The 18,505-nt window shown below is 40.2% G+C and overlaps 3 protein-coding genes across 4 annotated transcripts; 1 reads left to right on the top strand and 2 right to left on the bottom strand.

Annotated features, from left to right (window-relative positions):
• Positions 1 to 6,938, bottom strand: LOC111245828 (uncharacterized). Of its 2 annotated transcripts, none has more exons than XM_086978963.1 (3): positions 6,705 to 6,938; positions 1,120 to 6,020; positions 1 to 449 (listed from the first exon to the last, which is right to left on the bottom strand). In XM_086978963.1, the coding sequence occupies exon 2, from the start codon at positions 3,800 to 3,802 to the stop codon at positions 1,517 to 1,519; it is 2,286 nt and encodes a 761-aa protein (XP_086835089.1). In that variant the 5' UTR covers positions 3,803 to 6,020; positions 6,705 to 6,938; the 3' UTR covers positions 1 to 449; positions 1,120 to 1,516. The 2 variants fall into 2 exon arrangements, with proteins under 2 accessions (XP_086835089.1, XP_022650411.1); XM_022794676.2 differs by having other exon boundaries at positions 1,120 to 4,009.
• Positions 6,939 to 7,115: 177 nt separating this feature from the next.
• On the top strand, positions 7,116 to 14,127 carry LOC111245830 (RUN and FYVE domain-containing protein 2-like). The gene is made up of 7 exons (XM_022794681.2): positions 7,116 to 7,929; positions 8,758 to 9,002; positions 9,432 to 9,613; positions 10,171 to 10,393; positions 10,555 to 10,620; positions 10,817 to 11,026; positions 11,349 to 14,127. The coding sequence occupies exons 1-7, from the start codon at positions 7,758 to 7,760 to the stop codon at positions 11,814 to 11,816; spliced, it is 1,566 nt and encodes a 521-aa protein (XP_022650416.1). The 5' UTR covers positions 7,116 to 7,757; the 3' UTR covers positions 11,817 to 14,127.
• HDAC3 (histone deacetylase 3) lies at positions 14,122 to 18,466 on the bottom strand. The gene is made up of 4 exons (XM_022794682.2): positions 17,751 to 18,466; positions 16,626 to 16,961; positions 15,974 to 16,376; positions 14,122 to 15,795 (listed from the first exon to the last, which is right to left on the bottom strand). Exons 1-4 carry the CDS (start codon positions 18,100 to 18,102, stop codon positions 15,648 to 15,650), a joined length of 1,239 nt encoding a protein of 412 aa, XP_022650417.1. The 5' UTR covers positions 18,103 to 18,466; the 3' UTR covers positions 14,122 to 15,647.
• Between the last annotated feature and the right edge of the window lie 39 nt (positions 18,467 to 18,505).

Raw genomic sequence — 18,505 nt, 5'->3', positions numbered from 1 at the left:
TTAATATATTAAAAGATGCCTTTATCTTAATGATTTTGCTTTAGTTGACATTTTTATTGGAACAGTTTTGGAGTAATGCGAATTTCGTACTTTTTGTTTTTTTTTCTATCATAACATTTTTCTCTATCAATCTTTCAATGATATACCTGTGTTTGTTCATATGTAAATAACAGCAGTAGGATTTTGATGGAATCTTTCCATTTATATGTTTATTGATCATGAACATATATTTCTTATTTAGTACATGAAGTTGTTCTTCGAGCAAACAAATTTTTTACAATTTCTTCCTGTTATAATTCTAAATAAGTTTAACGTAATAATAATAATTATTATTTATAATTTGCCAGCTTTTGTAATAAGAATAAATTCCTCGCAATGCGATTCAGATGTAACACAGGGGTCGGTGCTTTATCCCTACTCCGCATCGATGCTTTCCACCGGTAGCTTACCTGCGAGAAATGAGTCAAGATAACTCATGTTAAAATTGGCAGTTAATAAAGAACAAACAGGATTTAAATTGACTTCTTTTTAGTATTGAAGTTTATTGTTTAACCATCTTAAACGTAATACAAGCGCTTTCATACCATTTGTTTACGCATATGTAGGGTAGAAGCAAATATTAGTCTATTATATCATAATATACGGAGGACTAACTTCATGTAAACGTGTCGGAGTTGAAATATTTTAATCACACACTTTGTTAACATGTCGATAAAATCTTGTTTTTAGCGAGATACGCAGCTTCGTTCTTGCTAGAAACCGAAATGCTGCAGATGCCTCTCAATACTCGACGTGTGGTGCAGACTGCAAAATATGTTTGCTATACTACGATGGATAGGAAAAATGTATGCCAACAATACCGGGGGAAAACAACTATATCAACGCTTCGGATAAGTACTGCTAGATATATTGCTTCCGTTGTCCCCAGCAATTGATATAGCTACAATTGCTCTATCCAATAACGTATAGATATTAATGATAATTAAAGATTTCGTTGATTATAAGTCAATATCGGTGTGAGAAAGAAGTAGTTTTCGTGGCACAATTACTTTTTTAAGTAGTGATAATACCGGCAATACTGTCTCAAGGATAATTATGCTAACTGCAAATTGAGCATACCCGTCCGAAAGCATCGATATTGTGTTGTTGACGCGAAGGACCAAGTAGAGAACGCTTCTGAAGATCCTGGCTGGTGATTCCTGTCTGCTGATGCAAAGAGCGATATATACTTCTCGTCCTTTTTGGTCTGTGCGTCAGTCACCGCTTCAATCTTGCCTTCCTCGACTATTTGTTGTGCGTTCGTAACACCCTCACAGCAAGCGCTTTCCACCCCCAGAAGATGAGGATCTTCTGCGTCCCAACTTCTCGCCTTTTTGGTCCCACCGTTCTCTTTATCTGGCATATGCACACAACCCACAACATGAAACACCGCCATTTTTTACTGTCAATAGGAACACGGTAATCTATGATGATGATGGTCATATCTTTCTTGTTACCGTGTTACAACACTGGCAGCTCAATAACGCCTGAAGCCCGAAGATGACAGCGCTCCAAGTCCAAATGAACTGGCAGACGGGCCAGATGAACTGCCGAGGAGGCCCCTCGATGACTCCTGGTGTCCGTACGCAGGAGGAAATGCAACGCGCGCTGGGTTCGTCGACCACTGACCACCACCTGAAGGTACTTCTGGAGTGCGCGATTGAAGCTGAGGCGGTGCCGGCCTGCGCGAATCAAGGAAATTTGAAGAGGGCATAGAGCTCATCTGTCCCCTTGACCCTTGCGGTGGCCACGGATCGCCTCCGGATGGGCCACGACCAATGCTATAATCAGCTGCAGAAAGAACCCCATAACCGGAGTTGCTGCTGGCCGATCGTTGTGGAGGAGGTGATCTCGATCTCATTCTCTTAGGTGGCGGACCCAGCTGAGAATCGTGTCGAGACGGGTGTTGCGCGTGCTGTGGATGCTGGTCGAGGTAGTCACCTGCACTGCTTCTCTTCAGCTCCGAAGAATTCCACGGATCGAGCTGTTCGGGTGGTCTTCTATCGTCACGACTCATTGGTGGCTCTCGGCGACGTTCATCTCTACGCCGATCATCATGGCGACCGCCAGCTTGATCCCTCTGTAATGGCGGGCCAAGTCTGCTACCAAATTTATCTTCAGCTTGACCGCGACCGTAGTCGTCGACTGGTAGAGGTAGGCGGGGATCATAAAGCTCAATAGGAGCTTGTGCGGGCGATGGCATTGGCGGTCGAGGCATCTCTCGCGGCCGTCTCTCCATCTCCAGGCGCAATTCTTCACGTTTTCGTTCTTCTTCCTGCTGACGTCGAAGCTCCTCTTGACGACGGCGTTCCGCCATTTCTTTACGGGCCGCTACTTCCTCCATTTCCTTTTTAACGCGCTCTCTCTCCAGGCGGATCAAGTCAAGCTTCTCCCGTTCCAATCGTTCTTCTTCCATTCGTAGCTGGCGACGTTCCCGCTCAAGAGCATCGGCCTCAGCGCGCTGCCGTCTCTCCACCTCGAAACGCTCCTCTTCGAGTCGTCGATCACGTTCGATTACACGGTTACGATCTATTGGCGGCATGCGTTCCATAACGACCGGTCCATGCACAAATGGTGGGGGAGGCGCTCCACGATTAAATGGTGAAGGAGGGCTCATCCGCCTGGGACGGCCCCGAGAATACGGTGGTGAGCCTCGACGATGCGCTGCTGGTGAATTAAATCTCCGTGGCAATGGGGGTCCCGCAGAGCGACGTACAGGCTCCTGTCTTCTGAACGGCTCGGGCCTGCGGCGTTCTACAGGAGATCGGGATCGCGTCCTTCTGCGCTCCGGCGGCTTGCGGTCATCTTTTTTGTGGTCCTTCTTCACGTCTTCCTCACGACGCTTCTTTCGTTCCTCTTCGCGTTTTTTCTCGATCTCTTTGCGTTTTTCTTCATCACGCCGATGCTGTTCTTCGCGGCGCTTAAGCTCTTCGTCAATTTTCTTTTTGCGTTCCTCTTGACGCTTACGAAACTCTTCCTTCTGTTGGGCCAGTCTTTCACGGTTTTTCATCTCGACCTTCCTCAACTGATCGGCAGGGGCAAGCTTGCATATCTCGACTCGAATGAAACTCCCCTCAAACCGGGTACTGTGCAGCTTCTGAACACACTTTTCGAGATCGGCAGGACTTTCAACAGTGATATAGCCGTAGCAGTGAGCACTGGTGGTGCGTGCATTAGCAACGATCTTTGCTGAACCAACATTGGCATAGCGCGCAAAAAACTTTTTTAGATCTGCAGCCTTGCAGCGCGATGACAAACCACTAACCCACAGATGGTTACCAGGTACTTCTTTATACTGTACTGGCGCAGTGGGCTTCTTTGGTGCAGGCAGCTCTTTCTTTTTCGTGCTTGCCGTCGAACTATTGTTTGATGAGCTGTTATTCGTATTGTTGTTATTGTTGACTACGGCTGGCGACTCCTTTCCCTTACTTGAACTGTTTTCATTCGCCGTTTTGATATTGTTGTTCTCGTTGACGTTCCTACTGTCAATCTGGTCGGCTGTAGGAGCCGAATCGTCATCGTCCTCTTCGTCATCCTCCTCAGCTTCGAGTTCGAATTCGTATACTCCCGGATCGAGTCCCTCCTCTATCATTGAATCGGTCAATCGTTCATGCAGAATCGCGTAATCATCTCCGCTGAAATCCAACTTGCGTCTCTCAAGTTCGGCCTTGATTTCATCTAGGGACAATTCGTCGACCTTCTTACGAATCACATCCCCACCAGCGACCTCGTCACTTACGACAGCGTCGACTTGCTGCGTCATCACGCAGCCGGTCTGATTGAGCACACCGTCCAAAATATGTGCAGTTCTAGTTCTTCGCTATCCTTAAACAGTAGCGACACAAGTTGTTGTAGTTAAGGTAGCCGAAGAGGAAGTGCTTATTGCAGAATAAGCGGTAAAGTCCGCGGGCGTCTGCAAAGCGCGTGCACAGGCTGTCCTAGCTGTGCTAAGGGGAAACCGGCTTGCAACCTAAAAAGGTAAAACGATTAATTCTTCGATCTTCATTTCGTCTGTCAGGTATCCGCCTGGTATACAACCCATCCTGTATTTCGATTCGATTCTCCAGTTTGTCAATTTCAGCTTGACCATCCCCGATCGGCTCGAAGAACTCTCGTCCTTTCTGTATGTAGTGCTCAGGAAGCAGCAGGATACTATGGTCAGTCAGGTAGGTTGAATCTGTGTCCATATTAGGGGGTTAGCTCACCTTTATGCAGTACACATGTATTTGGAACGTTCTAATTTGCCGCTGAATTCTCGCCAAGCAGTCGGTTTACTTTACCGCCAAATGGAGTACTAGTTTTGTCAAGACTAGGACAAAGTACAGATGACAAAAATTTGTAGAGCCTCTGAACTGATTCCAAACGAGCAAAACAACGAGCCAATACATACGGTAGATAGCAGACTGTCACGAAATAGCGACAGATATCCCTGCCGTTAAGGGATATATGTATTTCTAGTACCCGCCTTTCACGTTGCTTGCAAATGATTACCAGCTAAACCGTCAATTTAACATCACTCTTTGCCCATCAGAACACAGACCTCTAGCTTTCAAAGGGTTGACCAATGGTGACTCGTGTCGAATTACTTATCACACCAAAGCAGTAGCTACATTAAATAAATCATCTAAAGAACGCCAACGCACTACATGTCGAAATTTTTTTGTTCTGCGATAAACATTCATCCTTTAATTAGTTTTTAGATAGCATTTAACTAAAGTCTTGCATTATTCAAAGTGTCCAAGACGTGAGCTCACTCCTTGGATTAAATCGATTAAATGTGTCGACCAGCAGCAGAAGATGCTAAGTAATACAGCCAGAAAGTAGCAACATAGAAGTAAATCAATATATTGCCGGATCGGATCAAGTCAGATATTTGCTACATGAACAGACATCTTTAGCTATTTTGAAGGAGATATTTTTTCTTACCATGTATTGTTTATTTTAAAAAAGCACTTGATTTTTACTAGTAGTTGTATTTGTTATTCTAAACAACGAAAAGAAGTGTAAAAATTAGCACATGAAAAACTCTTAATATACACTCTACAAAAAGGATTTCTTAAAATTACTAAACGTCAGATAATGGTCCTTGGGGAGTATGCTTGGTACTGTTTTAAGTTTTAGCTTTGAAGATTCATTGGGATTCTTTGCTGAGGGTGAAGTAACTGTACACGAGTCGTTATTAAATGTCATAGACCAAAGGTTGCAGACTGTGAGCAAAAATGAGGTTATATGCCAACCACAAATAGTTCCGACACCGGCGGCAATTACCTGTAATAGACTCTTTATAGGTGGCTTGCGGTGCATTCCGGCTTGATCACTAAGAATGCTTCATTAAGGCATTTCCTAAAGTTCTTCGTATTCCTTAAGGACGAGTCAGAGATACTCGATTGTCAATGAGCCCATCATCACCAATTTGATAAAATTGGTTTCGCACGAATTGGTCCACAATCAATCAGGTTAAGTAAATTTCAAACTATTAGTTCCGATTGGAATGTGTGACAAGGCCGAATATGGAAAGCAGTCCATTATGACGTAATCAGCTGTGTGAATCGACGTTTGCTTAGATTCACGTTACGGCAGGGAAAACATATTGCATATGTAGTTTTCTGGAGTTTAGGTTGCCTTTGTCGTTCGGGGCAATATCGATCGACGTCCCAGGGACCACTAACTAAATAGTACTGTAGAGTATTACGTAATGATTAGCGTGCCAGTTACCCGTAACTGAAAGTCCTGTTTTCTCTGCGATCAATAGCTATGTTGTCGATCGGCTCTGGCCTCTCTGCAGCAGATCAGACAACGAACGATATCATCAGCGAAGCGTAAGCATCGTCGACTCCACGCGAAAACACTCAAGACGCCCACATAAAGCGAAGGAGGCCAATTTCAATATTCTGTCCATTAGTGACACTAGTTGCGCAACAGTAATTCGGCGTTGACGGAGGAAAAGTGAATACGATGTAACGAAAAGTCGAACGTGGCGCCTAAAGAAAATCTTATAGCCATTATAGAATGTCTGTCACACATCAATGCGACAGGTTTAGAACTCTTAGTATATTGTTATAAAAAATATAATGTTTTCTTTGTCGCTTACTTCAACAATATAGTTTCGTTACGAGTGACGGACACGTTTCAATGATTGCACAAACGCGAAGCTTTCGGCTAAACAAAATCGTACTCCGCCGACACGGCGGGGGTCAATTCGCGCCCAATGCATACAAATACACCAGCTTTCTATATAACAGGTGCACTTCTTCCGTTCTAGTATGTCCTATCGTATGCAAATGCTAGTTGATAATCAAGCCAGAGAGAGGTCAGCTTTGCGTTCCTCCGGGCTTTTTCACGTATTCGCAGCGACTAACTTTGTCTAAAAAGAATCCCTGATAGTATTCACCAGGCGTCAACCGTCTCCCGGAAGTCCGTTGAGACTTTGCTTGTATAATAGTAACAAAATGTATTATTCACGGGGGGTGAAATTTGTTTTCTAACGACGCCAAACGTTGTGCTCCACACCTTCCTGGTACTTATTTCTTTGGAAAGGTGCTGCACAACAAACCTATGACGCATCGAATTACTAGTAGTTACTATACAATGCAAAAATAAAAGCAACTACAAATTAATGTTTTTTTTTGTACAGAGTAGATAAAGTGATTAAAAGGGGCACATACCTGGCTGACGCACCTCTGGTCATCGGAGACGCTTGTGCTTGAATGGTAATCATATACAGGAATCAACCAGACAGCACAAAGCAAGATGGCGAAGCCAGCGAAAATCTTCGAGGAAATTAGAGGGAAAGGGGATCAGAACCATTACTACAAGTTGCACTTATGCTTTAGATGATAAACGGTTGAAGCATTTGAATAAAAACACACAGGTACATTATTAGCTTTTTTGGAAGATAGAAATTAAAGTTTTAATGGAAACTACCGCTACTATCAAAACTGGCGTTATTTTAGCTGCTATGTAAGACCGCCTTGATGCAGCGAGTCCGCTAAATCAGCCGTGTGGACTCTCCCTTCATCAAAAGATGCAGAACGTTCATCAAGTGTAGATCGCAGAACTCTGTCGAGGCAGCAACATTGATGGCTACAGTGTCTGTTTTTATTATTCGCCGAACGTAAATTGGTCCTTATTGAAGCCATATTGTTAGGTGCTGTAGAGCAGGAGAAACATTAACATGCATTTGGTTATAATCACAATTTAATTAAATAACAACAAATAGAGTTGCCTAATCGGAGAAAATTACTTTGCAAGAAAGAGTGCGCTTCTGTTCTTCCGTTACCAATGATTTTCGGCTATGTGAATTTAGTCATAGCATAGAAGTGATTAAGAAACGCGGCGCAAAAAGTAGACATTTGTAAATAGAAGCATACTTTAGTGCTACAGTATGCTAATACAATGTAAACCTAGTGGATTAGATGGACGAAGATGTTAACGAGGACGTTAGGAGAGAATATCGTGCTGACAACTATTATGTCCATTATATCGGGAAAGTCTCAACTGACCGATTACCATGGGCGTGTATGATATTGCCGGTGTGGTCATCTATATCATAAACAGTAGATACGTTAAAGGAAGGAGCGACAGTTCACATATAGTTGTCTAAACGACGCTTGTCTTTACGTAAGACGGTGGCGGGCACGTATTCAAAAAAAAAATAGGAAAAGACACATCATCGTTCCCAAAACGGCGTTATTCTCGCCGACTGCTCCAAAAGAAAGATGAGTTCTTCCTTAGTGGAACGTCAAAATTTGGTATCGCTTGTAAAACTATGTGTTCGAGACCTTCTTGATTCAGCTCTACAAAGTGATAAGAGGGAGGTTGATAGCGGCTGTATTCATCTCAGAAACTTCCTCAACCTGATGGAAAACGTCCTCAAGCATCAAATCAAATGTAGGTGTTAACCAGCCAGCAATTTGTACTTATTTCTAAATAATAGTTTTTTTGATTAATGCACGGTAGGAAAGTAGGCACTACAGAAATGAAAAAGAAAGCTAGGCAAATTACTAAATCGGCTGAAACGGAACTTTCGGTTCATTTTTAAAATTGACCATTTGCCCTGATGGCCTTTCTATCAGCATAGATTTCTTCAAAATGTTGGAAAAAGTATAGGTTTTGTGTTTCTCATGAACATAGTAGGACGTAACAATTTTTGTGGTTCTGGAATTTATGGAATTTATTTTAACTGCCATGGGGCACAGTTTTTTTTTTGTAGAGGTTCATCTTTCTATTAAACTGCAGAAAACGATAGTTACTTCGTCTTTACTCCTTTTATATATGTAAGCTATACGATAGATAGCGAAACGCTTTTGTCAATATCTTCTTCAACAACCATCGTCGTTATCTCTAAGTAGCGTGTCCGGTATAACGTTTCGTTAAATGAAGATTGCCGATGAAAGACCAATCTACTACTTAGCAAGGTAAACGACGGCTTCCTTCTTGAAGTCTACCGGGAACAGTTTTATGAATAAAAATGTACATATATATGCATATAGTAACACCTTTTTGAGAGTTAGTATATTAGATACAATCAGAAAATGTACATTAGATACATAAACGTAGTAGCGTCTTCATTTCAACTGTGCTTAGCGACTTTGAATCCCTGCGCACTTTCTGCTGAGGTCAATAAGCAGAGGTGCCAAGATGCGATAACAGAATAAACATTGTTGTTGCCTATTTGAGTCTATCTTTTCGCCTTAACGATCGTTACTCTTGCACTAGGTGGAAGCAGACGAAGCAGTGCTATAACAGCGCTACTTTCTGTGTCGCCAGACCCAGATCGCACACTGTGGTCACTGCTCGAGTCAATCCCTGGTGCTGAGCATACTACAGAGAGCGTTCGTCACATGCCCTCGATCCACACGCCGCTCGGTAGATGCCGGGCTTGGATCCGTATGGCACTGATGCAGAAACATCTTGCTGATTATATTGCTCAGTTGCAAGATTGCAACGAGATTTTAAACCAGGTGAGTTTACCTTCATTTGTGAATGAAGGAAAAACTTATTACCATGAGATAGCACTTCAACCATTTAATGTGGTGGGAATGTAGTATATTTTAATTAACCTTGTGGGAAAGGTCGCGGAAGCGACGTGTTATACTTTGAGTGGTTGTTAAAGTCAGTGAGTTGATTCAAATAAAAAAAGCCATTTTACTTGTTGCAGATCGTATCTTGGGAAAATGCATACTTTATGTTAATGTCTAGTGGCTATCGACTTAGCTAATGATGACAAGATACTATTGACGATTAATTGTCGTCGATTTATTGTGCACGCATCATTTATGGGCATAGTTTTCCAGAGAGTTTCCCGGCGGGCCTTTTGAATACTAATCATGTCTCCAAATATTGGATATGTAAGAAATTATAATGTGCGCACGCGAATTGAAATATTTCAGATCTATCACGAAGGGGCCTTGATGCGTAGTGATGAATACGCTCTGGTTTGCGGTTTACTTGTTGGTGTAAACGTTGTTGATTTTAATTTCTTCTTGAAAGATGAAGAGCTGGACTTCGTTGACACCACTATAGCTTTTGAGCCCTACCTTCGAGGAGATGTGTACTCGCAGATTAATGATGAGTAAGTGTCGCGAGCTCAATAAAATGCCACCTTTACTTTCTGCATTCGCTAATAGTTAATTTTAAATCCACTCAGTGTATCAGAATTGCTGCTCTTCACAGATACATATCTATACAAACGCTCTGCTTAGAATATTAGCAACGGTTGCTTACGGCTTACGAATGTTTAGATTAGTACTGTTAAAGTCGATTATGACGTTTCGAAAATATGAGCTATAAATTATCTGAAATTTGGACCTCTTGTTTAACAGAATGACGAGAGGAGATAACCGATTTAATTACAGCCTTCGTTCGAAAACAAGGCATGAACCCAATTCGACAATGGTGCGACGTTAGATATAATGTATTTATACACTAGTTTAAAACAGAAACCTTGGTTATTAAAGAAAGTTAGAAGGACGAATTCAATGAAAAAAAGCGCTCTGACGAACGAAGACTACATCTGACGCAACTGACGGGATTGAAATTAAACTATCAATATAAAGGCGATTAATAATGGGGCAAACGACTTAGGTTTCATGGGTATTACTAAACCAACTTTTTTTAATTTTGAAATAGGAATATCGCGAAAGAGAGCACAGCCGAAGAATTTCAAACTGTTTTGGATCAGAAAAACTATATGGAAGAGCTAAATAAACAGCTAAACACGACTGTAGACCGACTTCGAAAAGAAAACGAAGAGTTTAGATCAAAATGTCACTCAATCGACACAGCTGAGGATTTGGCTCAGCAGTTGCAGGACGTGAAGAACATTAACCTTAAACTATTCGATAAATTACAGGTATGAAATAGCGAGTATTTAAATTATTTAAATTGACCGGTAAAGCCTCGACATAACTTACTACTAGTGATTACTATCGTGCAGTTAATTAGTAATGATATAAGCAAACGATAAGGAGATCCAAATAACAGGATTGCTATTATGTTTTGTGTTCGGGTCAGGCTGCCAATTCGGAAAAGGATGATACCAAGGCACGCTTCGCGGTGGTGGAGAAAGAACGCGACGACGTACGTTTCCATTGTTTCGTACTTGTCATAATCGTGTTTATCCAATCATTGTAAAATTTTGACCTATTTAAAATATCAAATCCATTTTTAATTTGCTATTAAGCGCAACCTGTGCGTAGTAAATTGAAACTATTGAAAAGGGTTACCCTACTATAATGAGCTTACTCAGTTTATTCGTCCATCTATTTAATGACAGGCGATTGTTCGCTCAAACGAGCTAGAGTCGAAACTCCTCCTAGTTGAAATTGAGCGCCGCATATCGAGAGACACGCAGGAAGATCTAGAAGGATGTAAACGGCAAAATGTTCTCCTCGAAAGCGATTTGAAGATTGAACGCGAATGGCGAAAACAGCTTCAGGGTACTAACCATCAGCTGATGCAAAAAACTGAGCAGCTCACTCAAGAGGTGAAATCAATTGCTTTTAGTGACCCTTTCTGCCTTTCCTATCGATGCAGAATTCATTTTAAGTTCTTTCTTAGGAGTCATGAAATTTAATTTGCGGAATCTGCCCTGTTTTATTTAAAACACACGGACGTAGTATTTACAAACAGTAACAAAAAGTATGTACGATACCGTTCATTGCTCCCGATATTATCTTTCCTGGTCTCTAATATTTAAAATTACAACTTATATGACATTGAATGCTCGTAAATATCGGTAAATATATTATCGCCCAATCTATTTAATGCTGTGTGGTTGACTGTTCTGGACGATTTTATATGTGCAGGTGGCATTGTTGAAATCACATTTGAAGCAGCTTGAAGCATATCGCAAGAAATGCGAGGAACTCGATAAGACACTCGAGGAAATGGGCGCAAAGTTATGCGACGTCCAGATAGAGACCGAAGAACTTAAGGAAAAGGCAAACAACAATATTAGTACATGGCAGGACGATAAGGAAGCGGAATCCTGTTCAGCGTGCGAAAAACCGTTTAGTGTTTCACGAAGGCGGCATCACTGTCGCAAGTGTGGACAAATCTTTTGTGGCCAGTGTAGCGAGGGCAGTATGCCACTAATTCGAGGTGGAAAGCCCGTTCGGGTCTGTGATAGCTGTCAAAGGGAGCTTCTTCAAATGTATTCGGTAAATAGCGCTGCAGTTCAACCAAGAAAATCGAGCCTCACCAAAAGTAGCAGTATAAACAGTACGGCCCAAGCCGTTTGTATAAACAATACAAACGGCTTGGGGACAATCTAATAGATTAGTTACGGTCAAAAATTCACTGGCGTCTTGCCTATCAGTCGAATGTTTTTATACTTTACTGTTGTTATAATGCGTATATATCTAAATATATCTGGTATCTAAGCGTTGTTTTTTAGACCGCAGAACACAAAAACGACCGCATCACACGAGCGATATGGTTCAGCAGACCCATAGGCATCGTGTGCGACGAAAATTCGAGAATGATAACCAAAAAAAATTAAAATCCGCCTCTCATCTTGCTTACTAATAACAATTTAGCTAGGGATGTAAGATTTGGCGGCGTAGTGGCGAATAACTAGCCGTCTGTTCAGCAAACAAGCGAGTTTAGATTGTTAAAAGCGATGAAGGCAAGCAATGTCCTTTATTCTTTTTCTTTGATCCTGTGAGTACACAAAGTGAGCGATAATGAAATGTTGGCTACCTATTGATATAAGAATGCGAGCATCAACGAGAATAATATATAGACGCTTGTAAGCTAGAAAAAAAAATGGTGTTCCACTTCGTAACGCCAATTATCTAGGAGAGCTTTTCGCTTCGTCCTCACTTGTCTGAAAATGTGAACTGTAAAATAATTTTATACAATTTTATACACTGTAAACGCGTAACCTGGAAGGCGCACAAAGACAAAGATGGATAAAGCACGAAAAAAAAAACATGATTTTTCTCTGTTTTCAAACAGCTGCAAAAAAGGAAAATTTGTGAATGTATTCGGAGGGTGAACTATAACAACGTGGATTGTCTTCGAACCAGCAAGTAAACACAAACTGGGTGTGTTTGAAAACCCATAAAGAATATAAAGCCGCCAAAAAATACTGGGTATTTTTTTAATTAAGCTCACTTGAGATCGTGAAAATTTTATATATTTTCAGCACTCTAGAAAGTATTGTACAAAAGCCAAGTACGAATAGATCCACTACGCAAAGTACATACGAGAGTCCTCTGATAGAGATGTACACTTACAAAGTGTCTATTTTAGTGTTATATTTATCAAACAGAAAGCCAAAGTAATCCAACTAAATTCGAAAATTGTAGACAAAAAAAATTGTCTAAACCATGACAAGTGTGCTGTATGCTCACTCGCGTACACAAGTTCTCCACTCGTGGGACCTTGGGGCGGTGAATGCAATAGCCAATTGGATTAACATGGAAATGTGCTTGTTTCTCAGATCGCGTATACCGAACAGCTTTGAATGTTGATAACCGATCCCTTTTCAATCTGTGTTTTCCCGCCGCTATGAATTGTTCCCGTGTACTCATTAATGACTTATTACATGCACATTCAACTGTATAAATAAGCAGCTTGTCGTTTCCTGTTTGTGCATGCCGAGTTCAGTAGATACTGCTCAGCCTCAACAAGGCCTTTTTCCTTGTTTTGTATGATCCCCAGCCATTTATGACATGTAAAATTGTGCAGTATTTATCCGCTTTGTTCGCTACTCTTTTCTACATACTTTTATACTCTGTAAGCAGATGTTTGTTAATACAGATAGTTATATTTGCGAAATTTGCTGCAATATTTTAGAAAATGAAAGAAATAATCGTCGTCCGAATAAACCTGTGTTATCCAGGGCAAATATCGATAATTCGTTTATACAAGAATGCATGTTCGTATATATACATAAGGTAGACTAATGTGTTTATTATAGAGCGATTTCTTTGAATCGCGATTATTCCGTTCTGCTAGAAATTATAAGATTATGTTTCAGTTGATACGAACCAAATATAAGCATTCTTTTTCAAGCCGATACAAAAAACGCTTACAAGACAATTCCTTGTTTTCGGCTTATTCCTTTATTTTCTCCTTAATTCTTCATTTCAGTTTTCATTGCTTACACTTAATGGCGGATAGTGATATGAATACTTTCGACAAGTAAGTGTCAGTATACTATAGGTATTAACGATGTAGTTATGATTTAGTCAGCCGAAATAATGATACGAATGACAATATGCGAACACAATAAAAATAGAAAAATCACTAGATATACTGATGTTTACATTATTATCTTTATATAGAAAATGCTTCGTTGCCCTGAGTAGCGGTTAATTGAACGAATGAAATTTTGTCTTTGGAGGAATCTACATTTCTTTAATAGGAAGAAAAGACTTTACATATATTTAAAAGAAATGAAAAGGCTTAATAATTATAAACATTTGCGTATTTGGAAAAGGTTGTGTACATATGAATTATAAAATTAGATTAGTATTGATACGAAAAACATTACTAATTATGCCGAGTGTTAACGACTATGATAGACGCATATATTATATATAGAAATAGATGTGAATAAAGAGCCACACATTTGAATTATTTGAATTTTTATTTTTTCCTTTTGTTACCTGCATATTAAGTGTGCATCTGCCATTCCTTTTATCTATTTACCATTTATTTACAACAAGTAGATCACTAGATAACTAGGACCTTTTATCATTCTCCCATGCAATTCTTTTTCTCTACATTTTATTTATGGGGTATGTACTATCTAAGCGGCGCGTAATGAAGTGTACAATGAAAAACGAGTCCACTGATTCACCCGTTCTCATAGATGTTTTGCGTACTGTACAAGTTCAACTGGATGCGATAATAAGTCCAACTGAGCATTAGACACTCTTTGCAAAATACACAAGTGAAATTCATCTAACAATGCAGAATTGCATTTTCATAATGAGCGGAGGTTTATCCATGTGAGCAGGTTGGTATCAGTCTTTGTGCTAACTATATTACATTGAATACTGCTAATATGATATAGGGCTCTTAATGACTTTGTAATAACTTTCCTGTTGTGTCAGTGCATAAACACCGCCGGTACGTCTCCGTTTTAATAGTAACTTGTGTTTAATTTAAGTTCTGCAAGTTCATTTAAGCTAATCTGCATATAAACGACGTGAGCCCTTATTTTTGGGCAACATTACTCGCTAACACTGGTGTAATTATTTTCTGTGCAAATGGTAACACTCCGTCTTACGATTTGCAATTAATCCTTTAGAGAAACCTGGTTAGTCTATACCGGATTTCAACAGATAAATGTTTGATTTATTTGTTAAAGAAGAGCAGTACGTGAAAAATGTAACAATCGTTGAAGTATATAGAATCTTGTAATACTCGAAAATAACGCAGCGCTCCTATCGTACGTTAGCTAGTAAATAGTGGATTTCTTTCACTTATAACATTACCAGGGACACTACAATCGTATATTGTATTATAGCGCTCTTTCCTCAACTGTCTTTGAAGCTGTGATATGTATCATACAGCTAACTTAAACTAGCCGCCGTAGCCAAGCTTTCTACGGGGCCCTCATATGTATAATCATAGAGTTTCACTCTGTAAACTTGTTTACCCTACAACTTCCATGTAGAAGATATACCGCTAATTTTATAGAGAAGCTTGGGTACTTATTTTTCTTTGTTTTCCTATAGTTGATAAATGATTAATAATTATTTATAGGTAAACCGAGTTAGTTTGGAAAGGCCAGTTAGCAAGTGTGCAAATAGAAAAATTATACAAAAAGTCGATCACTCCATCGGGAATGAAGTCCTTGTTTGTCCTTCACGCGGTTATACACACAACTTATAGTAAATTCGATGAATCACGTGGTAGTTCACTACATTGTACCAAAGAGGCATCAGTACATGGCAAATTAATAATAATAATATTAATAGTAGTATTACCAACAGTGAAGAGAATCGGCACGATATAGAAAGTTACTTTGTAACTCGAATGAAATATTCATTAATATAGCTATAAGCTACCCAGAAATATAGATTGGACGCCACGATGCGAGGGCTTTACCGAAACTTAACAATATTTCATATTAAGCATTCATTTGTTCAGTCATAAAATTCGGCGGGATGTTCCTTAGTTGTTTCTCGCTTCTCCTCCTGATCAACATCGCCAAGGTCAGCAAGCTCGGGTGGCACGTCTTGCATTTGGACAGACGGAGCATGATCGAGACAACGAAGATTCTCCGTTGTATACCTAGATGTAGATCAATCAAGAAGAATGTATATGTTGTATTGACGATGCTAATCATATAAACAATCATAATGATACTAGTCATTATAATCGTTATGTTTGACATTTGTAGAACACATGTCACGACATATGCTTGAAACACGCGAAGAGCGTCTATAATCTAACGTGAATGTTTACTTACTTGATGATCTGCTCGAGGTATTGTTTCGAATTTGCGTTTTCTTGTCTCGTATTCACATCGGGATATAACGAAAAGTCCGGCGCAAAGAACTCCAAGTACTCGTTGAAGGGTATCTCCGACGATACCTGCTCATCGACTAAGATAGCCGTCTCGTTCGTCCAGGCCCGAGCTACGTTGCGTAATGTGTAACCACCACCGCCCAAGACAAGCAAGGGAATATTCAAGTCTCTGACGAATCGAACGCATTCGCCATGGCCTTTGATCGATAAATTGAAACAGCCTAATCGGTCTCCAGCCAGTGAATCTGCTCCGCATTGTAGAACAATTGCTCCTGGATTGTAATGTTCAATAACCGATGAGATCACTGACTTGAAGACCTGATAGTAGGATGCATCATCAATGCCTAAATCACAAAAAGAAACAATAAGGTATAGATAACAACGTTGAAGTGAAGACCTGGCGGAAAAGGAAGAAGTTAACTTTAGTTACAGAAAAAACAGCATTCGCATTAATAAAATGTGCAACACATATTTTAAATTCTATTACATGGCATAATCTCGTATTTTCAACTAAATAATTATGCATCTCTCAAGGGTTCAGTTACTAAAATTACTAAATTACTAAAAATTACAAATTACTAAAAAACACTCGCCTTCCTTTAGTGGGACGTTCAACGCATAGTACTTGCCCGATTCGGCACCGACTTCGTACATGTCGCCAGTTCCAGGGAAAAAGTAGGCGCCGTACTTATGCAACGATACTGTCATGACGCGATCCGTCAAGTAGAATGCTTCCTGTACACCATCGCCATGATGAACGTCAATATCGATATAAAGAACACGGGCATGATACTTCAAAAGCTCAAGTATAGCGACTACAATATCGTTGATGTAGCAGAAACCAGATGCCTCGAACTTCTTGGCGTGATGTAATCCGCCCGACCAGTTGATAGCAATATCGCATGATTTATTGTTTAAACGCCACGCTCCTAAAATATATTATAGCAACGATGGCAGTACGTGTTTTATGAATAGTCGGTTTTTTAAAATAAGCACAAAAACGAGTAGCCGTCAGAGGTGAAAAACTCGCTGGACTGACACCTACTGCCCTTAACATTCGCCACTGTGTAGATTACATAAGCAAAAGCTAGATACAATCCGTTAAATGATATTCGGTCAAAAGCGGTTTGTGCTTTAGTTTGAGCAACTACAACCAAATAGAATTTCCAAATTAGGTGACCTTTGAAAATAGATAGGCACTTATCTGTGCTCATAGTTTCGTGTGGCAAGACAACGGATTAAATTAATAATTTAAATAGGCCAGTTCTGGCTAAATATATTCTGACCGTGGTAGACAAAGCAGCTGTAATGAATGACTCGTATGCAACGACAACAAATAACTTTAGTCAACATGTAAAGGTGATAGCTATAATATAACAGCTTTATTATGTACGCTTAAAATATGTGAATTAGTAAAAACTTTACGAATAGGTAATCGATACGAAACAAAAAAAAAAGAGGCAATTTACTTAAATTGCCTCTTTTTTGTTGTTGAAGACACTAAGCTTAAACCTAGGAAGAATATTGACATAAGTAAGACATGAAGACTTATCTGTCTATTAACAATAAGTCCTCTTCACCGCTACGGACAGGTGATACTACTCCCGGCGCTCGATTTGTTGTCATGCGCACTTTAAATCAGGTAGACTCTCTAAAAAGATTTTGATTAAACCGGTCCCCACTCATTTGATCTGTTGCAATATAACGCAAACACTTACCATCTATCGAAGCGCCAGTGTACATGGAGCAGAAATCGTAAAGTCCGTCAAAAACGGGGCAGTCGTCACCAACATTGAAATGTGTTAAGCTTTTCGAGAATGTTTGGATATTTTTCGGCGTTACCCGCTCGATAAAGTTTACATACTCTTCACTGTGGAACTTACACATGTCGTGCGGATTGGCTCGGTAGGGTCGATATATTCGCATCTTTGTGTGGAGATTATAGTTAAGAACTAGGCTGTGCGTAACTGCTATCCGCTGTGGTTTCATTGGATGGCCAGGGCCATAATGAAAGTTGCCCACATCCGGATCCCACAAATATACTACGTCTCGTTTTGACGATGAACTCATCGTCGTCTGTAATGACTCTAACTTGTCAGTTGATTCCTTTCACCACTGGCTGGCTTTACGAATTGAACCGTTCTATTAAAAAAAAATACACCGATCAAGATGCACACAGGACTGCTTCGCGTTTTCAGAACATTGTCATAATACTGACTAGTAAATTTTTCCAACTTTTTGGTTCATTTGTTACAAAACCTCTTCAGTTAATTGAACCGCAAATAATAATACACTGCATGTTTGAAACCAGCTTCATCTAAACTTGCTGTTTCTATTACGGAGATGCACGACTGATTAGAAAAACGCTCAGAGTTCCAGAACGTTAACAACAAAGCCCTCGCCAGCAAGGGCAGTTTGTGACTGTTCACTGATGACCATCAAATGTTTGTCATCCAATACGGCTGCTCATCCT

The sequence above is a fragment of the Varroa destructor genome, unplaced genomic scaffold, assembly GCF_002443255.2.
Source record: "Varroa destructor unplaced genomic scaffold, Vdes_3.0 BEIS01000002.1, whole genome shotgun sequence".
NCBI classification, from domain to species: domain Eukaryota; kingdom Metazoa; phylum Arthropoda; class Arachnida; order Mesostigmata; family Varroidae; genus Varroa; species Varroa destructor.
This window is presented reverse-complemented; position numbering and strand designations above follow the sequence as displayed.

What these genes read in the sequence shown, in the direction of transcription:
- HDAC3 (XM_022794682.2), bottom strand. Translation starts at nt 18,102, where the DNA reads ATGAGTTCATCGTCAAAACGAGACGTAGTATATTTGTGGGATCCGGAT. An exon ending in CACTGGCGCTTCGATAGATG is followed by an intron (nt 16,962 to 17,750) that starts GTAAGTGTTTGC and finishes AATATATTTTAG; the next exon opens with GAGCGTGGCGTTTAAACAAT. An exon ending in TACCTCGAGCAGATCATCAA is followed by an intron (nt 15,796 to 15,973) that starts GTAAGTAAACAT and finishes ATCTACATCTAG; the next exon opens with GTATACAACGGAGAATCTTC.
- LOC111245828 (XM_086978963.1), bottom strand. Translation starts at nt 3,802, where the DNA reads ATGACGCAGCAAGTCGACGCTGTCGTAAGTGACGAGGTCGCTGGTGGG.
- LOC111245830 (XM_022794681.2), top strand. Translation starts at nt 7,758, where the DNA reads ATGAGTTCTTCCTTAGTGGAACGTCAAAATTTGGTATCGCTTGTAAAA. An exon ending in AACTATTCGATAAATTACAG is followed by an intron (nt 10,394 to 10,554) that starts GTATGAAATAGC and finishes TGTTCGGGTCAG; the next exon opens with GCTGCCAATTCGGAAAAGGA. An exon ending in CTGAGCAGCTCACTCAAGAG is followed by an intron (nt 11,027 to 11,348) that starts GTGAAATCAATT and finishes TTATATGTGCAG; the next exon opens with GTGGCATTGTTGAAATCACA.